Source organism: Chrysemys picta, chromosome 10 (assembly GCF_011386835.1).
Source record: "Chrysemys picta bellii isolate R12L10 chromosome 10, ASM1138683v2, whole genome shotgun sequence".
Lineage (NCBI taxonomy): Eukaryota > Metazoa > Chordata > Testudines > Emydidae > Chrysemys > Chrysemys picta.
Genome location: NC_088800.1, coordinates 50660834 through 50685086, shown reverse-complemented (window position 1 = coordinate 50685086; position 24253 = coordinate 50660834). Strand labels below are relative to the sequence as shown.

At 50.5% G+C, this 24253-nt stretch overlaps 1 protein-coding gene across 26 annotated transcripts in view; it reads left to right on the top strand.

Moving 5' to 3' along the window:
• Positions 1-24253, top strand: part of LOC101934605 (ankyrin repeat and fibronectin type-III domain-containing protein 1-like) — a 615848-nt gene that overhangs the window by 559291 nt on the left and 32304 nt on the right. For all 26 annotated transcript variants that reach the window (XM_065558676.1, XM_065558669.1, XM_065558681.1 and 23 more), the window contains one exon: positions 23818-24019. In XM_065558676.1, coding sequence (XP_065414748.1) covers positions 23818-24019 — 202 coding nt within the window. The remainder of the gene's footprint in view (positions 1-23817; positions 24020-24253) is intronic.

Below are 24253 nucleotides of genomic sequence, written 5' to 3'. Positions count from 1 at the left end.
TCAAGTTGAAAAAAAGATCTGGCTGTTGCATATAGTGCCTAGTCATTATCACTGCAGAGAAATTCTCCAGCACAGTGGAAGCAATGTTATCTACTGCTCACTGGCGCACCCGGGTACATAAACATATGCACAGAGACAGGTGTGTGCGTGTTGGCACTTCCCGTGAACTGCTGTCGTGTGAGTAGATCACAGACAGAGTAGACCCTGATGATGGCAGTGGCTGAGAGAATCAAAGGAGGCTGAAGGAATGAAGGATCCAATTTCTATTGAACTTCAGTGGGGTCTCAGCAGCCCCTTAGGCTCATTTGAAAAGTCCCAACCACAGTGCTGAATTTGGGAAATCACTTGCATTATCATATGGCAGCAAAATATGTTCCAGCCCCATGCTCCCAAAGTTACTGTTGTCTCAGTGAAGCAGTGCATGTTGTGGAGATCAGGCCCTTAGCAGACTGATGGCTCAAAATACCTTGTAGAGTCTCAGAGTTTAGAACCAGTGTATTAGATTTTTGAATGACTTCAGTGCTGGTTAAATGTGCTGGATGGAGAACTCTGGAAAGCATGCATCCCTGGACCAGGCAGAGCACCTATGTGAGGACACTCCATGCTGCCCTGCCAGTGGGACCCTGCCTAGGCATGTGAGGACATGATTGGTTAGGGCCTGATTCATGCTTGCCCTGCTACATGCTTGCATCCAGCACATGGGCTGAAAGGAAGGTAACTTGCATGCCCCTTATGCTGGGGCTGGTTTGGCCAGGCTGCCCTAACCTGCTTCCCAGTTTCTGAATTCCGCCCCCCATAAGTCCCTTGCTTCTCTGTGGCCAGCCTCAAACAAGGGGACCAGTGAATGCCAAGCATGACCGGGGGCTTAGTGAAGGGTACAGATTTCCAGTAGGAAACAGACTGAGGCCCTTAGAGTTTAAATAAGCGTGTGTATTCCTGATAGCGAATTGTTTGGGGTTTGTTTTCAAATCTACCAGTCTGTCACTGAGAAATAAAACTGCCACTGACTTGTGTGACCTTGGGTCTGTCATTTCACCTCCCTGCATCTCTTGTTTCCCCTCTCAGCCTTTGGCTAGTTAGACTGTGGAGTCCTCGAGGCAGGGACTGTCTCTTACTATGTGTCTGCAGGCCCCAAGCATGGTGGGGCCCTGATCTCAGCAGGGGCCTTCTACAAATAAACTAGGGTTACCATATTTCAGCAAGCAAAAAAGAGGACGGGAGGATCCCCGCCCTAGCCCTGCCCCTGCCCCTCCCACTTCCCCCCCTCAGAACCCCTAACCCTCCCCCTGCTCCTTGTCCCCTGACTGCCCCCTCCTGGGACCCCTGCCCCTAACTGCCCCCCAGGACTCCACCCCCTACCTAAGCCTCCCTGCCTCTTGTCCCCTGACTGCCCCATCCTGAGACCCTCCCCCCATCCTAACTGGCCCCCTAGGACCGTACCCCCTACCTATACCCTGACTGCCCCAACCCTTATCCACACCCCCACCCCCAGACAGACCCCTGGGACTCCCATGCCCCATCCAACCACTCTCCACCCCCTGACAGCCCCCCCCAGAACTCCCGACCCATCTAAACCCCTCTGCTCCCTCTCCCCTGACTGCTCCGATCCCTCTCCCCACCCCTGCCACCTGACAGCCCCGCCCCCAGAACTCCCAATCCCCCCCTCGCCCCGCTCCTTGTCCCCTGACTGCCCCCTCCTGGGACCCCTGCCCCTAACTGCCCCCCAGGACTCCACCCGCTACCTAAGCCTCCCTGCTCCTTGTCCCCTAACTGCCCCCTCCTAAGACCCCCCCAACTGCCCCCCAAAACCCTACCCCCTACCTGTACCCTGACTGCCCAAAACCTTATCCACACCCCCACCCCCACCCCCAGAAAGCCCCCCCCGAACTCCCGACCCCCCCGTCTCTTGACTGCCCCCTCCAAAACCTCCCTGCCCCTTCTCCGACCCCCTGGCCCCCTTGTTGTTGGCCTTCGCCTAATGTCTCTGTGAACTTGCTCAGGAACGGCCTGAGCCGTTCGTCCCGTCCCGGCACGCTGGGCAGCAGTGGGGGAGGAGCTCCAGACTGCCGGAGGCGAATGCAAGGAGGGAGGGAGTGATCTCTGCTGCAGGGGAGGCGGAGGAGGGGCTCTCTCTGGCTGTCGGAGCCCCATGTAAGTGGCACCATCAGGCCGGCTGCCCTGTTAGCCGCGCGTGCTCTGCATGGGGCGGGGGAAGTCCGGACATTTACAAATTCCCCCCGGATGCTATTTTTAGCTCAAAAAGCCAGACATGTCCGGGGGAATCCGGACGAATGGTAACCCTAAATAAACAAGGATAAAACAATAAGCAATTGCTACTAGTTCTGTAGACCCTACACAAATGCAGTCGATTGTGCTGCTCCTGCTGGCTTTGCAGCGGCAATGAACCAAGAAACGCTTCTCCCTGGGCTGGGCTGACATCCTTAACTATTCTGAAACACAAACAAAAATGTATTGACATGATTACATCTATATAAGTTAAAGTTGTTATTGCTGAACAAAACAGGCATGTTAATTTATACTTCATTCTAAACAAAAACCAGACAAGTTTGCCTAATGGGAAAAGGAGAAAGTCTGTACAAGACAAAACCATAGGCCTAATTTCCAATGTGCCTCAACCCCAGGTTCCCATATGTATGGGCAGTTTTCGATGCACGCCAATGGGTTTTCCATTGTGGAATTCCAGCACCAGTGTCTACTAGTGTTAGAAGCTGTCACTTGCATATGCTGGTGTTGGCACATGGGAAGTGGGTGGAGGTGTACGCAAAATTGCATGTGTACAAAGGCGACCAGGTTCTGATAATCAGGCGCAGAACTGTCACATTTCCAGGACGGGATTTCCAACTGGAGAGCCTAAAAAGCAAAGTGTCAGGGGACATTTTCACATGCCCTTATGCACATTGACTACCCCTCTACTGCCCATGAATGATCTCATTGATGTCAGCGGGACTACTCATGGAGTTAGGTGTTATTCAGTGTGAGGTGAGGTTATTGGAATCCAGCCCAAAGCTATTCAGCCTATTGGGCTGGTGCTCTTAAGGTTGTCTGCGGTTTTTATTGGTGTCCAATAAAACACCACTAAACTGTGCATTAATTTTTTGGATTGAATGTCTCAACCTTTATTCTTGTGGTTTGCTTATGCCGGAGAGAACCATTCGATAAAAACGAAGCCAGAAGTTGCATAGTGGGGTAGGGTTTCTGCTGTCTGTTACTCTGCGCACATCTAGTGTGCATACCCTGCCTTCCCGGTGCCTTTGGGATTACCCCCAAGTCCTGGTCTTGTCTGTGGTATGTGCACAACTCAGGCTAGATGGCTGCAGTGTTCATGGAAGATCGCTTTGCAGGGGAAAAGCAGAGGAGCATCCAGAGAGACTGTGGCTTAGGTGGGCCTGATCTCTCCAGGTCTGCTCCATCCTTAGGGTGGGAGGGTTGAGGATGGAGCAGAGAAGCTTCCTGTGATGGGTTGGGACTGTCACCTGATGTGCTGGAATTACCTCTGAGCCCATTTTCTCTGCCAGCTTGGGACTTCCAGAACCGTGCCTTGTTGAGCCAGACATGCTAGCCTGCTGCAGCACAGTCCCAGGTCTGGTCCATGCCCCCAAAGCTGCAGACTTTAACTAAAAACTGCTCATCAGGTCACCTATCTCCAGCACCCAGACACCCAGCTCACAATGGGATCCAAACCCCAAATAAATCCGTTTTACTCTGTATAAAGCTTATACAGGGTAAACTCATAAATTGTCCGCCCTCTATAACACTGATAGAGAGATATACACAGCTGTTTGCTCCCCCAGGTATTAATCATTCTTCTTCGAGTGCTTGCTCATATCGATTCCAATTAGGGTGTGCGCGCGCCACGTGCACGATCGTCGGAGAATTTTCTACCCTAGCAACACCCAGTGGGTCGGCTGTGGAGCCCCCTGGAGTGGCGCCTTCATGGCACTGGATATATACCCCAGCCGACCCAGCGCTCCCTCAGTTCCTTCTTACCGCCCATGACGGTCGTTGGAACTGTGGAGCGCGGCATAGCTGTTCTCCACTCTCCCTAGCTTTACTCGTTAGTTATTCTAGATAGTTGTTGTTATATTCTTTAGATTAGTCATTTGTTGTTAATAGTTTGTTCACTAGTATAAATAGTTGTAAATAGTTAGCGGGGGTTAAGGGGGCTATTTTCCCCCCCTTTTCCCCCGGCGCACAGCCGGGCTCATGCCCAAAGCTCCTGGCTTTAAGCCGTGCACGACCTGTGCTAAGCCTATGCCAACGGGAGACCCTCACGACTCTTGTCTGAAGTGCTTAGGGGAGTCTCACCAGACAGATAAGTGTAAAATCTGTAAGGCTTTCAGACCCAGGACCAATAAGGAGCGGGACTTCAGACTCAAGCAGCTCCTTATGGAGGCGGCACTTAGCCCAGATCCTCCTTTGGCGCGCCAAGTCCCGGCACCGAGCGCCTCGGTGCGCAGCGCCCCAGCGGCACCCGCCGGTACTGCACCGCGAGCAGACGCGGATAAGGCCTCACGGCACCATCCTCCCTCGGCACCGCGTCCGCCACAAGCGCCTCGGCGCCGTTCCCTGTCTCCGGGACATAAAAGACCCTGCAAGACCCAGGATGCCGCTGTCCTACAGGCACCGGCTCCCCCGGCACCGGTGGTAGAGCCGCGTCCGCCTTTGGAGCGCCAGAGGGCGCAGACATCCTCAACACCGTTGACTCCGGCACAGGGGGTAGGGCCGTTGAGTCCGGTGCGGACTGGCTCACCACCTCGTTCTGTGGTGGAGCCCTGTCTCCCTTCTACTCCGGAGACCTTCGCAACAGCGAAAGACCTCATCGACCTCTTGAGCCGGCGCCGTCTCAGCCCGCGGCACTGCCTGCCCTTCGGACCGTGCAATCCAGGGGCAAGCCTGCCCTGGTACGGCCACCATCTACGAGCCTGGACTTGCGGCACCACTCCCGGTCTCGGAGCAGGTCCCGACGCCGCTCGCAGTCCCGGCGCCGATCTTCATCTCGGCACCGGTCGTACTCATGGCGTAGATCTTCTTCCTGGCCCCAGTCTACGTCTCGGCACCGTCCTGAGCATCGGTACCGATCGGAGTCCAGACGCAGTTCTCGGCACCGGTACGAGCGCTGCTCCCGTTCGAGAGGCTGCTCCCGGCACCGAGTCTACAGGCGGTCTTCGTCATCCCGATCTGGATCTCGGTACCGGCATGGCCATCGGCACCGCTCTCGATCCTGGTACCGCTCAACGGCACCGCGCAGAGACCGCTCACCTATGGACCAGCACCGATCGGCACCATACCGGGCCGAGCCGATGCAACCACGCTCGGCACCGCCCTGGCCCTCAAGATCGCCATCTCGCTTGTCCGACGGGGCTTCCCGATCGGTGTACCCTGCCCAGGGTCAGGCTGCAGACGACTTGGGTCATTGGCAGGAGGGGGCAGAGGACCCTACACAGGACCCTGCGCATTGGTCTTTCTGGACCCCGTGGGCGTATCACCAAGTGCAAGGGGCTCCACCAGCAGCCTCTCGCTCAGCACAATCTGAGCCCAGAGTTCCGGAGGCCACCATCTCCCATCCTCCCCCAAGGGGCATGGAGGCTCCCGTGCTGACACCAGCACAGGCCCCAGACCCTGGGGCAGGAGATCCTTCACATCAGGGACCCTTAGAGACGGACCCTCATTTGGATCCCTTACCCCCTGAGGCATCCTCCTCGTCTTCCCCGGATGAGGCGGTGGCGGGCACAACAGCTTCTGGCCCACCCCCAGTAGATCACCGTGCCCACCAAGACCTATTACGTAGGGTGGCACGCAACATGGACCTGCAAGCAGAGGAGATAGTGGAGGTACAGGACCCGGTGGTGAGCATCCTGTCGGCTGATGCCCCATCCCGGGTGGCGTTACCGCTAATTCGTACGATTCAGGCTAACCCCAATACCATATGGCAAACCCCTGCCTCCATCCCACCCACTGCCAGAGGTGTAGAGAGGAAGTACTTTGTCCCCTCCAAGGACCATGAGTACCTATATACACATCCTCCACTGTGTTCAATAGTAGTGTCCTCAGTGAACGCAAGAGAGCGCCATGGTCAGCAGGCGGCAGCGCCCAAATCGAAGGACGCCAAACACTTCAATTTGTTCGGACGTAAAGTTTACTTAGTGGGGCGTCTGCAGCTCAGAGCCACGAACCAACAGGCGCTCTTGAGCCGCTGCAGTTACAACCCATGGAACTCCATGGGTAAATTCAAGGAGTTGGTTCCCCAGGACTCGAGAGAAGAGTTCGGGGCCTTAGTGGAGGAAGGTAAAAAGGTGGCTAGGACCTCCTTGCAGGCCTCCCTAGACACAGCGGACTCGGCCGCCAGAACACTAGCATCTGGAATAGCCATGCGACGCGTCTCCTGGCTCCAGGTTTCGGGGTTACTGCCAGAACTGCAGCAGACCCTGCAGGATCTGCCGTTCGAGGGACAGGGATTGTTCTCGGACAAGACGGACTCTCGTTTGCAGTGCCTCAAGAACTCCAGAACCATCATGCGCTCCCTGAGGATGCATGTCCCAGGACCCCAGCGCAGGCCCTTTAGGCCCCAGCCACAAAGGTTCTACCCTCCTCCTCGTCTGAGACAGGACTTCCCCAGAAGGCGGGGACGAGGTGGTAGACGGAGGTCGACCGGCCCCCTACCAGGTCAGAACCAAGGCCCTCCTAGACCACCTTCAGGCCCTAGGCAAAATTTTTGAAGGTGCGTTCGAGGACGGCATACTAGCCACTACCCAGGATCCATTTCCTTTATTTCAGGATCGCCTCTCCCGTTTCCACCGTGCTTGGTCCCTTATAACCTCGGACCGTTGGGTTCTTCGCACGGTGGAAAGGGGATACGCTCTCCAGTTTTCTTCGTCCTCCCCTCCCCCCCGTCCCTCTTCAGGGACCCTTCTCACGAGCATCTCCTTATCCAGGAGGTTTTTGGGCTCCTCTCTATGGGGGCCATAGAGGAGGTTCCGTCGTATCTAAGGGGCAGGGGGTTTTACTCCCGCTACTTCCTGATCCCCAAAGCAAAAGGGGGTCTGCGACCCATTTTAGATTTATGCGGACTCAACAAATTCATAGTAAAGCTGAAGTTTTGCATGGTCTCCTTGGGGACCATCATCCCTTCCCTGGATCTTGGGGACTGATCCTCGAGATGAAGGACGCATATTTTCATATAGCAATCTACCCCCCGCACAGGCGCTTCCTGCGGTTTGTAGTAAACAAGGTGCACTACCAATTTGCCGTCCTTCCCTTCAGCTTGTCTGCAGCTCCAAGCGTCTTCACCAAATGTATGGCTGTCGTGGCAGCATACCTTCGTCGTCAAAGGATACAGGTGTTCCCGTATGTAGATGACTGGCTGATGCGCGGCCGCACCAGAGAGCAGGTTCATGTTCACGTTCAGATAATACTACGAACATTCCACAAGTTAGGCATTCTGCTCAAGGAAGAAAAGTCCACTCTGGAGCCAACCCAGAGAATAGAGTTTATCGGGGCAGTCTTAGACTCCACACTCGTCAGAGCTCTTCTACGAGACGCTCGCTTCCACGCCATCACAAACATCCACGGATTCCAGGTCTTCCCGATCACCACGATAAGGACGTGTCTCGGCCTGTTGGGACACATGGCCTCCTGCACTTATGTAACCAGGCATGCCAGACTTCGGCTTCGCCCACTTCAGGCCTGGGTATCATCGGTGTACCGTCCTTATCGGGACAACCTGAGCATGGTGGTCACGGTTCCGAACCCGGTTTTGACCTCTTTCAACTGGTGGCTGGATCACAAAGCGGTTTGCGCAGGAGTGCCATTCCACGCCCCGCAACCCTCCCTTCACCTGGTCACAGACGCTTCATCTCTAGGTTGGGGTGCTCACCTCGGGGAGCACCATACCCAGGGCCTGTGGACCACATCCCAACTGGCTCTGCACATCAATGTTCGAGAGCTGATGGCGGTGCGCCTAGCCTGTCAGGCATTTCTCGGTCTCCTACATGGCCGTTGCATGTCAGTCTCACAGACAACACCACGGCCATGTTCTACATCAACAAGCAAGGAGGAGCCCGGTCGTCTCTCCTATGCCAAGAGGCCATTCGCCTGTGGGAGTTCTGCATTGCCCACTTGATACATCTCATGGCATCGTTCCTCCCTGGAGTCCAGAACACTCTAGCAGACCGTCTCAGCAGATCCTTCCAGACTCACGAGTGGTCGATTCGCCCGGATATCATCCATTCCATCTTCCAGAGGTTGGGATTTCCCCAGGTCGACCTGTTCGCCTCACGAGCCAACAGGAAGTGCCATGTTTTCTGCTCCCGCCAAGGGCGATCTCCGGGCTCCGTCAGACGCTTTCCTCCTATCGTGGAGAGACCAGCTGTTCTATGCTTTCCCTCCATTCCCACTGGTCCACAGGGTACTGCTCAAGCTACGCAGAGACAAGGCACGTATGATTCTAGTCGCTCCAGCTTGGCCAAGACAGCACTGGTACACCACGCTTCTGGAGCTATTGGTACAAACTCCGATCACGCTTCCCTTGTGCTCAGACTTGATCTCTCAGGACCACGGCCGACTCTGTCACCCCGACCTGCAATCACTCCACCTTACGGCGTGGATGCTCCGTGGCTGAATCGGGCAGAGCTACGATGCTCACATCCCGTGCAACAGATTCTGCTGGGAAGTAGGAAGCCCTCTACACGGACCACTTACTTAGCCAAGTGGAAGCGTTTCTCCTGTTGGTGTGAGCAGCGAGCCACGCCCCCCTTGCAGGTGTCAATTCCACTTATCCTTGAATATCTCCTATCCCTAAAACAGCAGGGCTTGGTGATATCTTCGGTCAAGGTTCACCTGGCCGCTATATCGGCGTTCCACCCAGGAGAACACGCTTCCTCGGTCTTCTCTAACCCGATGGTCGTCAGATTCCTCAAGGGCTTAGACTGTCTATACCCACAGCAACATCAACCGCTTCCGGCGTGGGATCTTAACCTGGTTCTCTCCAAGCTCACAGGGCCCCCGTTCGAGCCATTGGCTACCTGCTCACTCCTTTACCTATCTTGGAAGACAGCCTTCCTTGTAGCCATCACTTCAGCAAGGCGTGTTTCTGAAATTAGGGCGCTCACGTCTGAGCCTCCATACACAGTCTTCCATAAAGACAAGGTGCAGCTTCGCCCCCACCCTGCCTTTCTTCCCAAGGTGGTATCAGCTTTTCATGTGAACCAGGATATATTTCTCCTAGTCTTCCATCCTAAGCCGCACGCCACGCGCCAAGACCAGCGTATGCACTCCTTGGACGTACACAGGGCCCTTGCTTTCTATATTGAGCATACGAAGCCGTTTAGGAAGATGACGCAACTCTTCGTTGCAGTGGCCGACCGGATGAAAGGCATACCGGTCTCCTCGCAATGTCTCTCCTCTTGGATCACGTCCTGCATTCGTGCTTGCTACGACCTGGCCGATGCCCCAACGCCACACCTCACCGCCCACTCCACGGGGGCCCAAGCCTCCTCAACTGCCTTCCTGGCTCAGGTTCTGATCCAGGACATTTGTAGAGCGGCGGTTTGGTCATCGGTCCACACCTTCGCCGCTCACTATGCGCTTGTACAGCAGTCCAGAGACGATGCTGCATTCGGGTCAGCGGTTTTGCACACGGCAATGTCTCACTCCGACCCCACCGCCTAGGTAAGGCTTGGTAGTCACCTAATTGGAATCAATATGAGCAAGCACTCGAAGAAGAAAAAACGGTTACTCACCTTTGTAACTGTTGTTCTTCGAGATGTGTTGCTCATATCCATTCCAAACCCGCCCCCCTTCCCCACTGTCGGAGTAGCCGGCAAGAAGGAACTGACGGGGCGCTGGGTCGGCTGGGGTATATATCCAGCGCCATGAAGGCGCCACTCCAGGGGGCTCCACAGCCGACCCACCGGGTGTTGCTAGGGTAGAAAATTCTCTGACGATCGTGCACGCGGCGCGCGCACGCCCTAATTGGAATGGATATGAGCAACACATCTCGAAGAACAACAGTTCAAAGGTGAGTAACCGTTTTTTACTCTGGGTTAATTAATAAACAAAAGTGATTTTATTACGTATAAAAAGTAGGATTTAAGTGACTTCAAGTAATAACAGACAGAACAAAATAAGTCACCAAGCAAAATAAAGCAAAAACACACACGTCTAAGCCTACTACATTAAGAAACTGTTTACAGGTAAAATCTCACCCTCAGAGATGTTCCAATAAGCTTCTTTCACAGACTAGACTCCTTCCTAGTCTGGGCCCAATCCTTTCCCCTGGTACAGTCCTTGTTAGTTCTAGCAGACATCTCAGGTGGTAAGCAGGGGCCTCCTTTTGTCCTGCTCCACCCCGTTATAGCTTTGGCACAAGGTGGGAATCTTTTGTCTCTCTGGGTCCCCGCCCCTCCTTCTAAATGGAAAAATACCAGATGGATTTCATTATCAGGTGACATCACATGTCGCTGTAAAACCCCTAGCTGTATGCACAATAGCGTGTTCACACTTGCGGCGCTATTCGGGGTACCGTATCGGCAGGTAGCAATCGATTTATCCGGGATCGATATATCGCGTCTCGTTAAGACGCGATATATCGATCTCTGTACGCGCTCACCTTCGACTCCAGAACTTCACCAGAGTGAGTGGCAGTAGCGCAGTCAACGGGGGAGCCGCGGCCATCGATCCCGCGCCGTCTGGATCCCAGGTAATTCGATCCAAGATACTTTGACTTCAGCTACACTATTCGCGTAGCTGAAGTTGCGTATCTTGGTTCGACCCCCCCCACCCCCAGTGTAGACCAGCCCTCGGACCAGTGCACTCTGGGCAGCTATCCCACAGAGCACCTCTTCCTCTTTTGCCACTAAGACTTGTGGGAAGGCGGAAGGGGTCGCTGGGCATCCTGGGTCCTGTCCCAATGCCCCTTGATGCATTGCTTCCCATCCCAACAATCGCTGTGCTTCTGTCCGCATTTGGTGCCATCTTTCAACGGTTTGTGTACTACGCACTCTGCCCTGCCTCTTTTGGGCTGCAGGAATGGATCCCAGAGCTGTTGACCTCGCACTGACCAACACGTCACGAGTGGCAGTGAAGTTATTCCTTAAACTACAAAGGCAAGAGGAGTGTGACATTGATCTCGCCACGAGATTGCTTGTGGCATTCACGGAGGTGCTGACCACAGTGGAATGCCGCTTTTGGGCTCGGGAAACAAGCACTGAGTGGTGGGATCACATCATGATGCATGTCTGGGATGACGAGCAGTGGCTGCAGAACTTTCTCATGAGGAAAGCCACATTCATGGGACTGTGTGATGAGCTCGCCCCAGCCCTGCGGTGCAAGAACATGAGAATGAGAGCTGCTCTGCCGTTGGATAAGTGCATGGCGATTGCACTGTGGAAGCTGGCTACTCCAGACTGCTACCAATCAGTCGCTAATCAGTTCGGAGTGGGAAAGTTGACCGTTGGAGTCGCGCTGATGGAAGTGTGCAGGGCCATTAATCGCATCCTGCTCTGAAAGACCGTGACTCTGGGCAATGTGTGTGATATTGTGGGTGGCTTTGCACAAATGGGCTTCCCTAACTGCAGAGGGGTGATCAATGGCACGCACATTCCAATTCTGGCACCAGACCACCTAGCCACCGAGTACATTAATCGAAAGGGGTATTTCTCAATGGTTCTCCAGGCGCTTGTGGATCACGGTGGGCATTTCACAGACATTAACGCAGGCTGGTCCAGAAAGGTGCATGACACACACATCTTTCAGAACACTGGTCTGTTGAGGAAGCTGCAAGCAGGGACTTTCTTCCCTGACCAGAAGATCACTGTAGGGGAAGTCGAAATGCCCATTGTGATCCTGGGAGATCCTGCCTACCCCTTAATGCTGTGGCTCATGAAGCCATACATGGGGCAACTTGACAGCAGCAAGGAGCGGTTCAACAACAGGCTGAGAAAGTGCAAAATGACTATGGAGTGTGCATTTGGCCATTTAAAAGCCCGCTGATGATGCCTGTATGGGAAGCTGGACATGGCCGATAACAATATTCCTATGCTTATAGCCGTGTGCTGTACGCTCCATAATGTTTGTGAAGGGAAGGGTGAAAGCTTCACTCAGGGCTGGACCGCAGCGGCTCAGCACCTGGAGCCAAAGACCAGCCAAAGAGGGGCACAGCGTGGGGCCATAAGGATCAGGGATGCCTTGAGGCAGCAATTTGAAGCTGAAAGCCACTAATATTTGTTGCTATGCTCGGGATTGCAGTGCTTGTAATGCTAGGAGGTGATTGGTGTACATGATGCAAGAAGGAGCCTTAACATAATTGTATGTTGCTTTGCTTTGCTCTTTTTGTTTTCACTTAATAGAATAAAGATTGCTTTCAAACAAACACAATTCTTTTATTGAAAGACAACAACCAGAGGAGAGAGTCAAACGAAAACAATCATCAGCAGGGAGGGGGATAAGGGAGGGGGAAGTCTCAAGAGGAGGAGGGGTCCCAGGATTGCTACAGATCCAGGGATCATACCCAACCTTCTGCTTTGGAGTACAATGCAGCGGGTGCTGTATTTCAGCAGGGCCAAACTGCAGAGGGATGGGTGTCAAGTGCAGTGGGTATTGGGAGTCCACACTGCTGGATTATGAGGAGGGAGGAGTGGAATGCTGCGAGTACAGACTGGAGCCAGGAGGTTGATAAGAGTGTGTTGGCGGCGGGGAAGGGGCGCATGGGAAAGAGTTTTGCGACAGCAGCTGCAGGGGAGGGCAGGCATAGAGCTGCTCGGTTTGAAGTGCAAGTATCGCCTGGAGCGTGTCTGCTTGGCACTCCATAACTGTTAAGAGCCGCTCCGTGGCTTCTTTCTGGTGTGCCACGTTCTCCTTTCGGTCCCTCTTCTCGCTTTCCCACCACTCCTTCAATTATTTTTCTCAGCCATGGAGTGCATCATAACCTCATGCATGAAGTCCTCCTTAGTTCTTCTTGGACACTTTCTAATTCTGCGCAGCCGTTCTGCTGCCAATAACAAAGAGGGAGGCTGTGTTCCCAAGGTCATCTCTGTGAAGTTTAAATGCAACATTTTACAGAAGCAGTATTGTTTGCAACACAGATAACACTGTTTCAGTGCTTTAAAACACAGCCAGTACTCACAAACCTGTCACTAACTGGCTCACCCCAAGCAAGCAAACATGAGCCACAAGATCCCCAAAATAGTGAGTAGCTCCAGGGACAGGGTAAATCACTGTTCCTGGACCCTGCTGTACATTGGGCACGTGGCTATTGGGCACTTGGGGAGAGCCAGGTAGGGTGGGCCTGATAATCATTCCTGTTCCCACACTTTCCACAGGAGATGATCATTATGGAAGATATCTCGCTGCTGAGGGTGAGCAGGGAATCAAGGGAGGGTCTTCTCCAAGCCTGCAGCTTCCGCCCTGGTCCCTATGCGGCTAGCCTGTGTGCAGCAATGGTCCCCTCACCCATCACGGCAAAGTGGTGCAGGAAAGTTACTGTTAATGGGGCAAGAAACAAAGGAGCTCTGCCGAGGAACCTGCAGCAGTGGATTGCCCAGTATCTCCACAAGAGTTTCCTGGAGATCTCTGAGGGAGATTCCTGTGAAGTGAGGGAGTGTATCAACAGCCTGTTCCACCACTCAGGCTAGGCATGAGGTAGGAGACAAGCCTGCTTCCTCCAACCCTCCTGCCCCCAACAACTGCTTCAGCAATTCCCAAAATCAGATCCACTTACCAGGGGCCTCCTCTCCTGTTTGCGCTTCGCCAACTCCGACTACTGTGACTGGCGAGGCTCCTCGGGGGTAGAAAAGAACTCCTGACTGCATGCATCTCTGGCCTCCGAGTCATCCTCTGCCCCTTGGTTCGCTCTCCCCCTCTTCATCCAAGGTTGCCTCCTCCTGGCTTGGTCCACTCTCGACTGGCACACAAGCCAACAAAGTATCCACAAGAGTCTTTGCAGTGGAGGTGGGTTCGCCACCGAGTATCACGTCCAGCTCTTTGTAGAACCGGCAGCTCGCGGGCGCAGCACTGGAGTGGCAGTTTGCCTCCTGAGCCTTGTGGTAGGTGTTCCGCAGCTCCTTCACTTTGACCCTGCACTGCAATGTGTCCCAGCCATGGCCCCTCTCTATCATGCATCTAGAAATCTGTCCGTAGGTACCATAATTCCTATGGCTGGAGCGCAGCTCGGACTGCACAGCCTCCTCTCTCCAAATGTCGATGAGGTCCAGCAGCTCGGCATTGCTCCAAGCGGGGGATCGCCTGGTATGTGGAGCAGGCATGGCCACCTGGAAAGATGTGCTGAGACCACTGCACACATCGCCAAGCAAACAGAAAGGCACTTTCAAATTTGCAAAGGAATGTACGGGTTGGGGCTGACGGTTGGTCACCTGAGGGCAGGGCAGTAGAGTTAAAACCGATGGCCAGAGAGGTGAGAACAAGCATTGTGGAACACCTCCCGGAGGCCAATCTCAGCACTGTAATAGCCACGGTGTCTACACTGGCACTGCAGTGCTGTAGCCCCAGCACAGAAAGCTCTACGCCTCTCGTCAGGGTGTTTTTTTTAGAACGCTGCATCTGCGCAGTTTCTGCGCATTAAGTGGCTTGGCAGGGTGTACACCTTGGTAGTTACAGCACTCAAAGCTGCTTTACTGCGCACAAACTTGCCAGTGTAGACGGGTCATAGAGAAATCAAAAGAGAAAAGGCCCTTTGGATTCACACTTCCTATTTCTTCTGCAGGAGCAGCATCGCACAGCGGGGCATGAAAATTTGGACGACATCTGACTGCTCGCTCACTGAATGCTGATAGTTCAGTGTATTGTGTGGGTAGGGATATTTCCCCTGACATCTTATGGATTTGAGGTTCCTGCCACTTGTCTATTCCTTTATTTAGTGACCTTCTCTGTTAGGCCCACATTCAAAAAAGTGTCCCTCGTCATGGCAGCACTAAAAGCGGGTGCTTATGTCCCATTGGTATCAATGGAACATAAGCACATGCCTGAACTGAGCATTGGCCTGCTAAACCCAGGGTTGTGAGTTCAATCCTTGAGGGGGCCACTTAGGGATCTGGGGCAAAATCAGTACTTGGTCCTGCTAGTGAAGGCAGGGGGCTGGACTCGATGACCTTTCGAGGTCCCTTCCAGTTCTAGAGATAGGATAGGATATGCTTTTGTGCTGTCATGAATCAGGCCTTGATTTTTTGTCATCATCCCCCTAAACTCTGCAGAGAGAGAGAGAGTCCAACCTGTAGAGCTGATATTTCTTCCAGATGAGATGGACCATTCATGAATACTGTTCTCATCAGCAAAGGAAGTAGCAGGTTAATTGTGGGTAACATGGATAGATTTGGTGGCTACCACTTCTGGAAATTTTGACAGCACATTCTCCATGGTATTGACCTAAAAACTTATCTGACTGTCCCATTGGAGAGTTCTCTATCCAAATCCTTTCCCCCCAGAGTCTTTTTTCTACCTTCCAAAGGGTTAATGCCCTGCTCTCTCGCTCTCTCTCACTCTCCACAAAGCCTCACAACATTTTTCGTGCTGCGTAAGGCTGTAGACAGCAGGGAGCAGCTTCTCTAAGTAACGAGCTACCCACACTGGTTCTGCAGACAGAAGGGACAGCGTTGAGCTCATGTCTGCCACTCTGTTCTGGAATCTGCCCATTCTTGCCAGCACCAACAGGCGGAGGGATGAGCTAATCATTTCCAAGCCCAGTGTCTAAAAGGGGTGGGGGTGGAGGACATGGGAGGGCTAAACAAGTTCATTGAACTGCTTTAGTCTTTATTTTCAGCCCCTGCAGAGACTCTTTCACACCAACCCATTCACATTCAGACCCTGCTGGCAGAAGAACTGGGATGCAGCTTGGACTAGCCACCAAGCGACATCTGGACATAGGTAGTCATATATATGGGCAGAGACAAGTCATTACCCATATAAGGCTTGATTTTCAAGGGTGTTGAGCACCTGCAGCTCCTATTGATGTCAGCTGGAGTTATGACTGCTTGGCTTCTCTGATAATAAGGCCCAAGGTCTATCTTTAGGTTGCCAGGTCTCTATCTTCTTTCTTGGAACCTAGACGGCTCTCCCAGATGCCACAATGCTAGGTCCCTTCCATATTACATCCCTCTATGCTTGTAGCCTGACTTGGAATGAAACTGGTTCATTCCATTGTGCTCTCAACCTGTCTGCCCTGCTAACAGGGTAAAACAGCCCTGTCTGAAATGGACTAGCTCTGCCGAAGAGTCTAAGAGGATACACCCTTAAATTAAATACAGTTAAAAATCCTATAATTACAACAATTATTAACGCTATTTACTAGGCCAAGTTCACAGAGCATTGGAAACATAAACATGGAATATATAGAAACCACATTGTTGTAAAGTACCCAGTGGATTTGCTTGTGTTTGAGGGAAACTTTGTTACAGAGAAAGAGAGAGATGAAGTTAAAAGATCTTTTGCACGTCTGTTCTGAGGCCTGTAATTAAAAAAATTACACTGGTTAACTGTCTGGCCGTCCCTCATGCTTCATTTAAAAGGACCTCAGCCTTTCCATGGGTATAGGCTGATGTGACCCATCAGTAACTGATTTGGGCATGAACATATGTGTTATATCACTGCCATTCCATGCTGCCATGCGTGCACACACACATGCGCACATACACAGACATGCACACACACACAGAGCTGCCAGTGGTCCAAAGTCCCAGCTTGTGGTTGTATTCTTTCTGTTGTGCTTGGAGCAACTGTATTTACAAATCTGGAGGGAAGTAATTAAAAGCAAGAACTGATTGTGTTCAGCATAAGATAAATTTAACTGAGCTTCATTGAAACTGCAAGAGCAAGGAGGGCAGTTGTCTGACTCCTCAGAAACCCCTCCTAACTAATTCTCCCCAGTAGGAGCAGGCTACATCATCAGGAAGAACTCTTATTGGCTGATCATACCCTAAGGGCGTGACACTTGTGTGCTGTTTTCACATAACTGCTCCACAGCAAGGCGTAGTTCTGTCTAAATCAAGACCTCTTCACCAAGTCCAGATGGCCCATAGGTATCGCACAGGACCCCTTTTTAGTTCTGGGGCAGTTAACTTATATAGATTCATCCTTCCACTCCCTAACTCCAAATTATTTCCATCTCTTTAAAAGCAAATAAAATTAAGGAAAATAACAGTGAAATTTCTAGCATATGTTAGCAGCAATTTCAAGTGTACCTGCTATAACATCCCTGTGGACTCCGTGCCATTTCCTTATTGGATCTTGTACAACATTCATTCTTTGGACCCTGCACAACCAGCAGCAAAAGAAATGTAACTTTTGCTCCAACACACCATTCCTTAACAGAGTGTGGCCTCTGCAGTGATGGACACTTCAGAATTAAATAGACAGGTTGCAGGGATCTATTGAGCAAAGGGCCCGATCCAGCTTCCACTTCAGTGGGAATTTTACCATTTACATCAGTAGGAATAGAACTGGGCCCTGATTTCTCTTTCCCTGGAGCGTGAGGCTATTGGCACTCACCGGGTTAAGAGACACAAGCAAGGTTAATGTCTCATGCTGCAACTAGCGGATGATGCGTATGAGAATTAGAGGGGAAAGTTGCTGTCTGAGGGGAAGTGTGCTTCAGATTTTTTCAGGGGTCCATTAGTTATTTTTCCTAAAATACAATAAAAACACTCTGCCACTTCCCCAGGTCTAGCCCACTGCTTGGTACCAGCTTGTTTGATATAGTGGTCATAGGTGAAATCCACTCCAATGTAGAGACCGAGGCATGGCCCAAGTGAAGTCCCACTTCAGCCACATGTGTTCCTTCCATCCTTTCCCCATGCAACCCGGCCACAATAGCAGTCAGCGGGCCGGAGCCACTCCCATTAGAGCGCCCTCTGTGCAGCAATGACAGGTTGTTCTCCAGGAAGTGGAATACACATCCCTTCCCCTTAATCAGAAACAGCTAAAATTTTCTGCATAAATCCCAGAGGGCATGTGGTGGGATAATCCAGATGAGATGTGAGAGTCTTGGGGGCCTCTGTGAGGCCAAGCACCTTCGGGGCCTCTGAGATGGAAAGGGTTGATATTACCAATATGACGCTGTGTTTAGGGAGAGGCAAGCTATTGCTGTTCTGGTTCTCCTGGGTGGTACTTTTGGATAGGCGTCTTTTTAGGTGATCAAGCAGCAATAAACAGTGATGCACATGTAATACAAACAGACCCCTGTGGTGGGCGGGCGGAATCAAACCTGGGATCTCTAGAGCTTAGTGCATGAGCCTCTACTGCATGAGCTAAAAGCCATATGGCCCTTAGCTAAGGCTGTAGAGCAGACTCATTAATCTCTCTCTCTAAGTGGTCTCAGTGCCACTAGATGGGACAGAACACCACACGCAGGAGGTGTGTGAGTTACACACACAATGCCCTGGGAGTAGTCAGGAGGAGCGGAGAATCCCCTTTGTACTGTGTGGTTTGTCCGGTAGAAGTTGGGTGCGGTTCATCACGTAGGGATAGGTGAATCTCAATTGTTCAGAGGTTTGACTCAGATAAGCACCCAAGATGTACATCTAAACGAGCCGGCCCCCCTCCATTGTTTCAGCTGGACAAGAGTCTTGTGAGAGTAAAGATTCCTTCTAACCTATGTTCTATGGTCCTACTAAAGGGAGGGAGTGTGAACTCTACATAGCGCATGGATTCTGTCTGGAAAAGAGACCGGCTTGCAAAGGAAAATTATTTGTTCTTTCATTTTTGGTTGTCTTTGTATTACATTTTTACAAAGTTAACAACTCTTTCTCTCCCCCCACAAAAAAAACCCTTTCCCCTTCCCTCTATCACCCCAACCAACAGCAATATAGTACACAAAACCAATCCTTCAGCTAAGCACAGCATACAAATCCAAACCACTATAATATATATGCATCCTCAGAGTATTATCTTGACATAGCCTGCTAGACGTGTCACACCCTTTATAACATTCACCCCTATTTGATTCTTAATAAAGTGACCTGCATGGAAAATTTGTTAAAATTCAGCATCAACATTTCTCAGTTCGTATACGAGAGTATGAGGCCAACAATGAAATACATTCTGTCATAGAATCATAGAATATCAGGGCTGGAAGGGACCTCGGGAGGTCATCTAGTCCAACCCCCTTCTCAAAGCAGGACCATCCCCAACTAAATCATCCCAGCCAGGGCTTTGTCAAGCATGACCTTAAAAACCTCTAAGGAAGGAGATTCCACCACCTCCTCTACTAAGGGAAAACGTGCATTGAAATCAAAGACGGGCTTTGCTGACATAAAACGTGAGTAAGGATACAGAATCTGGTCCAGAAAGAGAGAAATACCCAAATTCCAATGATATCCCATAGTCCAAGATTAAAAAGATCTGTAAATCCCAGCCATTTTATACATGTTGATCATGTGTTAGAGGGGAGGAAAGACATTTTTACTCTGCTAACGAGGCATCTAGGTAATGACTTTTAGAGGTGAATAACAAGTTATAATGTAGCAGTTTGTGAAGGATTAAAGGAGGCTAAGAAAGACAAACAATGATTAATCTTAAAGTAATTACTATTTTTGTCTCTGTATAAGTAAAAATTGGTGTCTGTCCATGTCTTCCTGACATACACATAAAGAAATTAGATAGAAATATAAATACTCTTGCTGGAAGGTTACAATGTAACACTACTTTATTTCTTAGAATTTATAACAATAACATACATAAACCCCAAAACAGAGAGACAAAACAGGCTGCTCCCTAAAAACACTTTACTCCCAACCACTTTACTCTAGGCTGGCTTTCAGCAGAGCAAATGGACTGTGATCACATGCTTCCATACAGAGCCCCTTAGCCTGCGAGCAGAACCAAGAACCCGCCCCCCTCCTCCTCCCCACACACCCAGAGATGGCCCCTACCCTGAAGAGCTTACAATCTAAATGGGCAAGACAGTACAAGAGTGGGACTAAAGAAGTATTATTATCCCCATTTCACAGGTGGGGAACTGAGGTGCAGAACAATGAAGTGACTTGCTCACAGTCACACAGAGCAGGGAACTGATCCAGCACTCCTAATTCACAGTCCTGTGTGTTAATCAAAAGACCATCTTCCCTCTCTTATCGTTTTTTTTATTTAAAGAAATCACTTACTCAGCTGCCAAGTCCAGAATTCAGTTGTCCTTGTTTCACCCGCATGTCACTGATGAAACTTCCACCTATATGTCCATCACTTTAAGAAGATGTGTTTTCAGGAGTTACAAGGGAACACTCATTATTTCCAGCGCTTGCGATTTTATTGTGAGTCTTGCAATATTTGGTGTTTTCTTAAAGCCCCAGCTCCTGGAGTCATGATGTTATGTGAAAACCTTGGCTTTCATTTAAATCAAAGTAAGTTTCTAACCCTTTGGTTGGAGAGAAAAGCTTACAAATGTGAATCCAAAAGGCTCAATAAACAGAAGGCAAAAAAAAAAAAATCTTCACAATTTATTTTTTTCTTAGTAATCCCTTGATTTTAAGCCAATCTCCTGATTTTTGGGCCTGACTCATCATTTTTTTTTGATGGCTTGGGGTTGGTAATACTGGAACACAAAATCCAGAGCTCAGGACTTGCCAGGTAAGCAAAGGAGAAGCTGATTCTCAGAGCAAATTGCCTGCATATGTAACTCTGTTTATAATTGCTAAGCATGCCCATATCGGACAAGCTGTGGGGTACAAAAAGACATTCTGATCACTAGCTCTGATTGCAGAGAAGAGTAAGAAAAATCCTTTTGAGATGTCTCCATCATAAAAAGGAACAGTTCATCCCAACTAGTTTGGGACATGGCCCTGCAGTACTCAGTCAACCCACACTGGCTTCCCTTGAATGTCTGATGCAGAAAAAGGCTGCCTAACTCAGCTTGGCCATTTGAAAATATTGGAAACCTGAGTGCTTCAGAGTTGTTTGGAAGGTAACAGTTGTTTTAAAGATGCTCAGTTAATTTCCCAGGGTATTAAATCAACTCTTAAGTGCAATAAAGAGCCTAGTTCACAATGACTTTTAAATGTCCCGGTCTGTGTTTTCTAACAGCAAAACAAATTCTTTCCCTCCCCTTCTGTATCATCAAAGTTGGCCCTTGCTTAGGCTGCGTTTATACTACAGATTTCTGCTGGCATAGCTACATCAGTCCTTGTGCAAAGGGTTCTGATCACTGACTGTGCTGGCAGAAGTCCCTTGTGTAGATGCAGCTATATTAGCAAAGTTGTGCTTTTAGCATTATAGGTTGTTTTGCTTATTGGGGACAGTTTTATTATATAGAACTAAGTGCAGCTTTGCCAGTATAGCAGCGTTCACACTAGGAACACTTTGCCAGTGTAGTATACCAGTACTCTTATACTGGCAGAGCACTCCTAGTGTAGTCATGGCCTTAGAAGTCTCATTAGAAGTGTTAGCTCCCAGTGAGAGGCTGGAATAATGGCAGGTATTTCCAAACACTATTGAGAAAAACACTCTATTCTACAAGCAGTTTCACTGATGATTTCTGTAGGACTTTACAGACAAAGGCTCTCTCAGGTTGAGTGAAAGTGGCACAGTTGGATCCTTGCTACTTACCTAGCTACAAAGTCTAAGGTCACTGGAGTTTTCCTTGAATGATTTGGGATCTTTGCAGTCCCTTAAGTTTTATTGTATAAAAGCTTTCATCTTGATTGAATGAGAGATGAAGGGGTAACTGAGCACAAACCCCTTTTGCTGGGCTTTTCAGTAAATCCCATATTTTGCACATGCAACTGCATGCATGTGCATTCTCAATTTTCAGCTGTCAGATTGCTCCAGTGAAAATATTCCAGTGTATTTGCCCATGTGCTTGCACCTAAATACATGCGCTTGTGCCTGCCCTCTCTCCGGGTCTGTATTCAGATGATTAGCCCGAGCCAGTGCCCAGGCCACAACATCCATTTTGCTGTTTGTAGTGCACTAACTTGAGCCGAGCTAATACGTGTCTGTCTATCCGGGTCGGGAGGCTCCCTCCCTGATGCATTGGAGACAGACCCTTCTAGACTTCAACCGGTTCAGCTTCTGTTGCATTTCTAGTACTAACTTCTACTGCAGTTAGAGGAACCATGCTCACCAGCAGAAGATTAGACATTAGACATTGCAGCACCTTGGAGTTAAAGGGAGGGATGGACTTCCTATACTTTTATATAACTTTTTCTTTTTAAAAAAATCTTTCAATCTTCACTTTTCTCAGCCTCTCTGGGTTCTGACCATACAGGAAAGTTGTGGAAATCTTGCACAAAATCTCACCCTATTTGTTAGTCCAGTTTAGCATTCTAGATGTTTTAATAGGAATCCAAACTTCTGGATGCTTATTTGAATGGAATCTTGGAGCATTTATTTCCACTCCTCCTCAAATTATTGGTTAAAACCTTTGCAAATGTCATGGACTTCCAATTGAAATGAAATTGGTGGACTTCTGTTCTGTTTAAATTCTTCCATGTGAGTGAAAACAACTAGTCAGGAAAAAACGTGTCTTTTTGGATGTGGTGATTTTAATTTGAGATCCTTTATTGTTTCATTTTCAAAAACCAAGTGATGCAATACAAATTAATTTTAAAAGCAGAAATTAGGGTCTACTAAAACTTAGCTCACTATAACTCATTTGTCTATCTTGGGCCTGATTCTCCTCTTCCTCAGTGGTGTAAATCAAGAGTGACTCCGATTAAGTCAATGGAGCTACACTAGTGTAAATAGAAGGGAAATCAGGCTGCGTGTTCTCAAACTTGACCATATTTGACAGAAAAGGTCTAGTTAGGTAAATAAATTACTGTAAATAGATGGATTCTCAGTGGATGGGTTTTTAGAAGTGCACAGCACTGGACTAACTTCTTCTCTCTTTGAAGACAGAGCAGATTTAAACCAACACTGAGTGCTTTTGAAAATCCACCCTAATACTGAAGGATGGGCTTGTGATCCAGGTGCTGGACGAGGACCCAAGAGATCTAGATCCAATTCTAGGCTCTGCCACAACCTTACTATGTGACCTTGAGTAATCTGTCTGCATCCCATGTTTGTGGGAGGAGGCCTGTGGCCGGGCGATGACTCACCGGCACGGCGCCTCCTGCTGGTCTTCCTGGGAATTAGCGCTTCCCTCTGCAATTTGGGCCTCCCTACCCTGGGGAACCCCCAACCCTCTATCCCCACCTTGCCTCAGTGGCTACTGCCAGTCACCATCTAGCCCCTGCTCACTGGGGCAGACTGCAGTCTGTAAACCTCTCATCATCGACGAGGGGGTTAGCACCTGCTGCCTTTGCCTAGCTCTGGGCTGTCCCTCTGCAGCCCTAGTACCCTTTTGTGGGCCTGTAACTCGGTCTGCAGCCTGGGGCCTTGCTAGGCTGGAGCTCCCCAGCTCCTTCTGCCCTTCCCCAGCACTGCTCCTCCCTAGGTACCCTCCTCAGCTTCCCAGGCAGCCAGGTCCTTCTCTCGCTCTAAGAGACTGGAGAGAGAGTCTCTCTGTCCTTCTGGCCCACCGCCCTCTTATAAGGGCCAGCTGGGCCCTGATTGCTCTGGCTGCAGCTGTGGCTGTTTTCCCAATCAGGCCAGCCTTTCCCCTGCCACAACCCTCTCCCAGGGCTGTTTTAAGCCCTTCAGGGCAGGAGCGGGGTAACCACCCCACTACAAGGCCAATACTTCCCCATGGTGTTATATAGGTTCATGGGTGCAGGTGAGGCTCCCAGAAGCTGTGATGATGAGACCAACATAGACCCACCGACATTCCTGGTAGTGTTTACAGGCCAGATTTCTGCCAGCTGCTGCTCCTACATTGTGCATCATTATCTCGCTCTCTCTTGTTCCTCCATTTTCCAGGTCTTCCTTGCCTAAGATGACACAGCAGATGCGGGACATTCAGCTGGCCCAGGCCAGGAAGCCACCAGGACCCTCCTCCCCGAATGCCGCCAAGAGGCTTTACCGCAACCTCTCGGGGAAGTTCCGTGTTAACTACACTTCATTCGATGAGGGCAGCTTGCCAGGGAGGAGTGAGAAGGAGAAGCTACGCAAGACCTATCTTGTGAGTGCTCTGGGCTTGCGGGTGTTCATACCAAAACGCAACCCTGTGGTAACGCTGGGTGTACCCCGGTGTGGCCTATACCCCATCCTTCGTGCACACACCCCAGCAACAGAGTTGGCTGGATGTCTGGGGGGGAGGGGGGAGCAGAGTGAGCCACAGTAAATTCTGTCCCTCCTGGAGCAGGTGAATCCAGTCCAGAATGGTTCCTCAGGATAGGGTCATTTGCACTTTCTT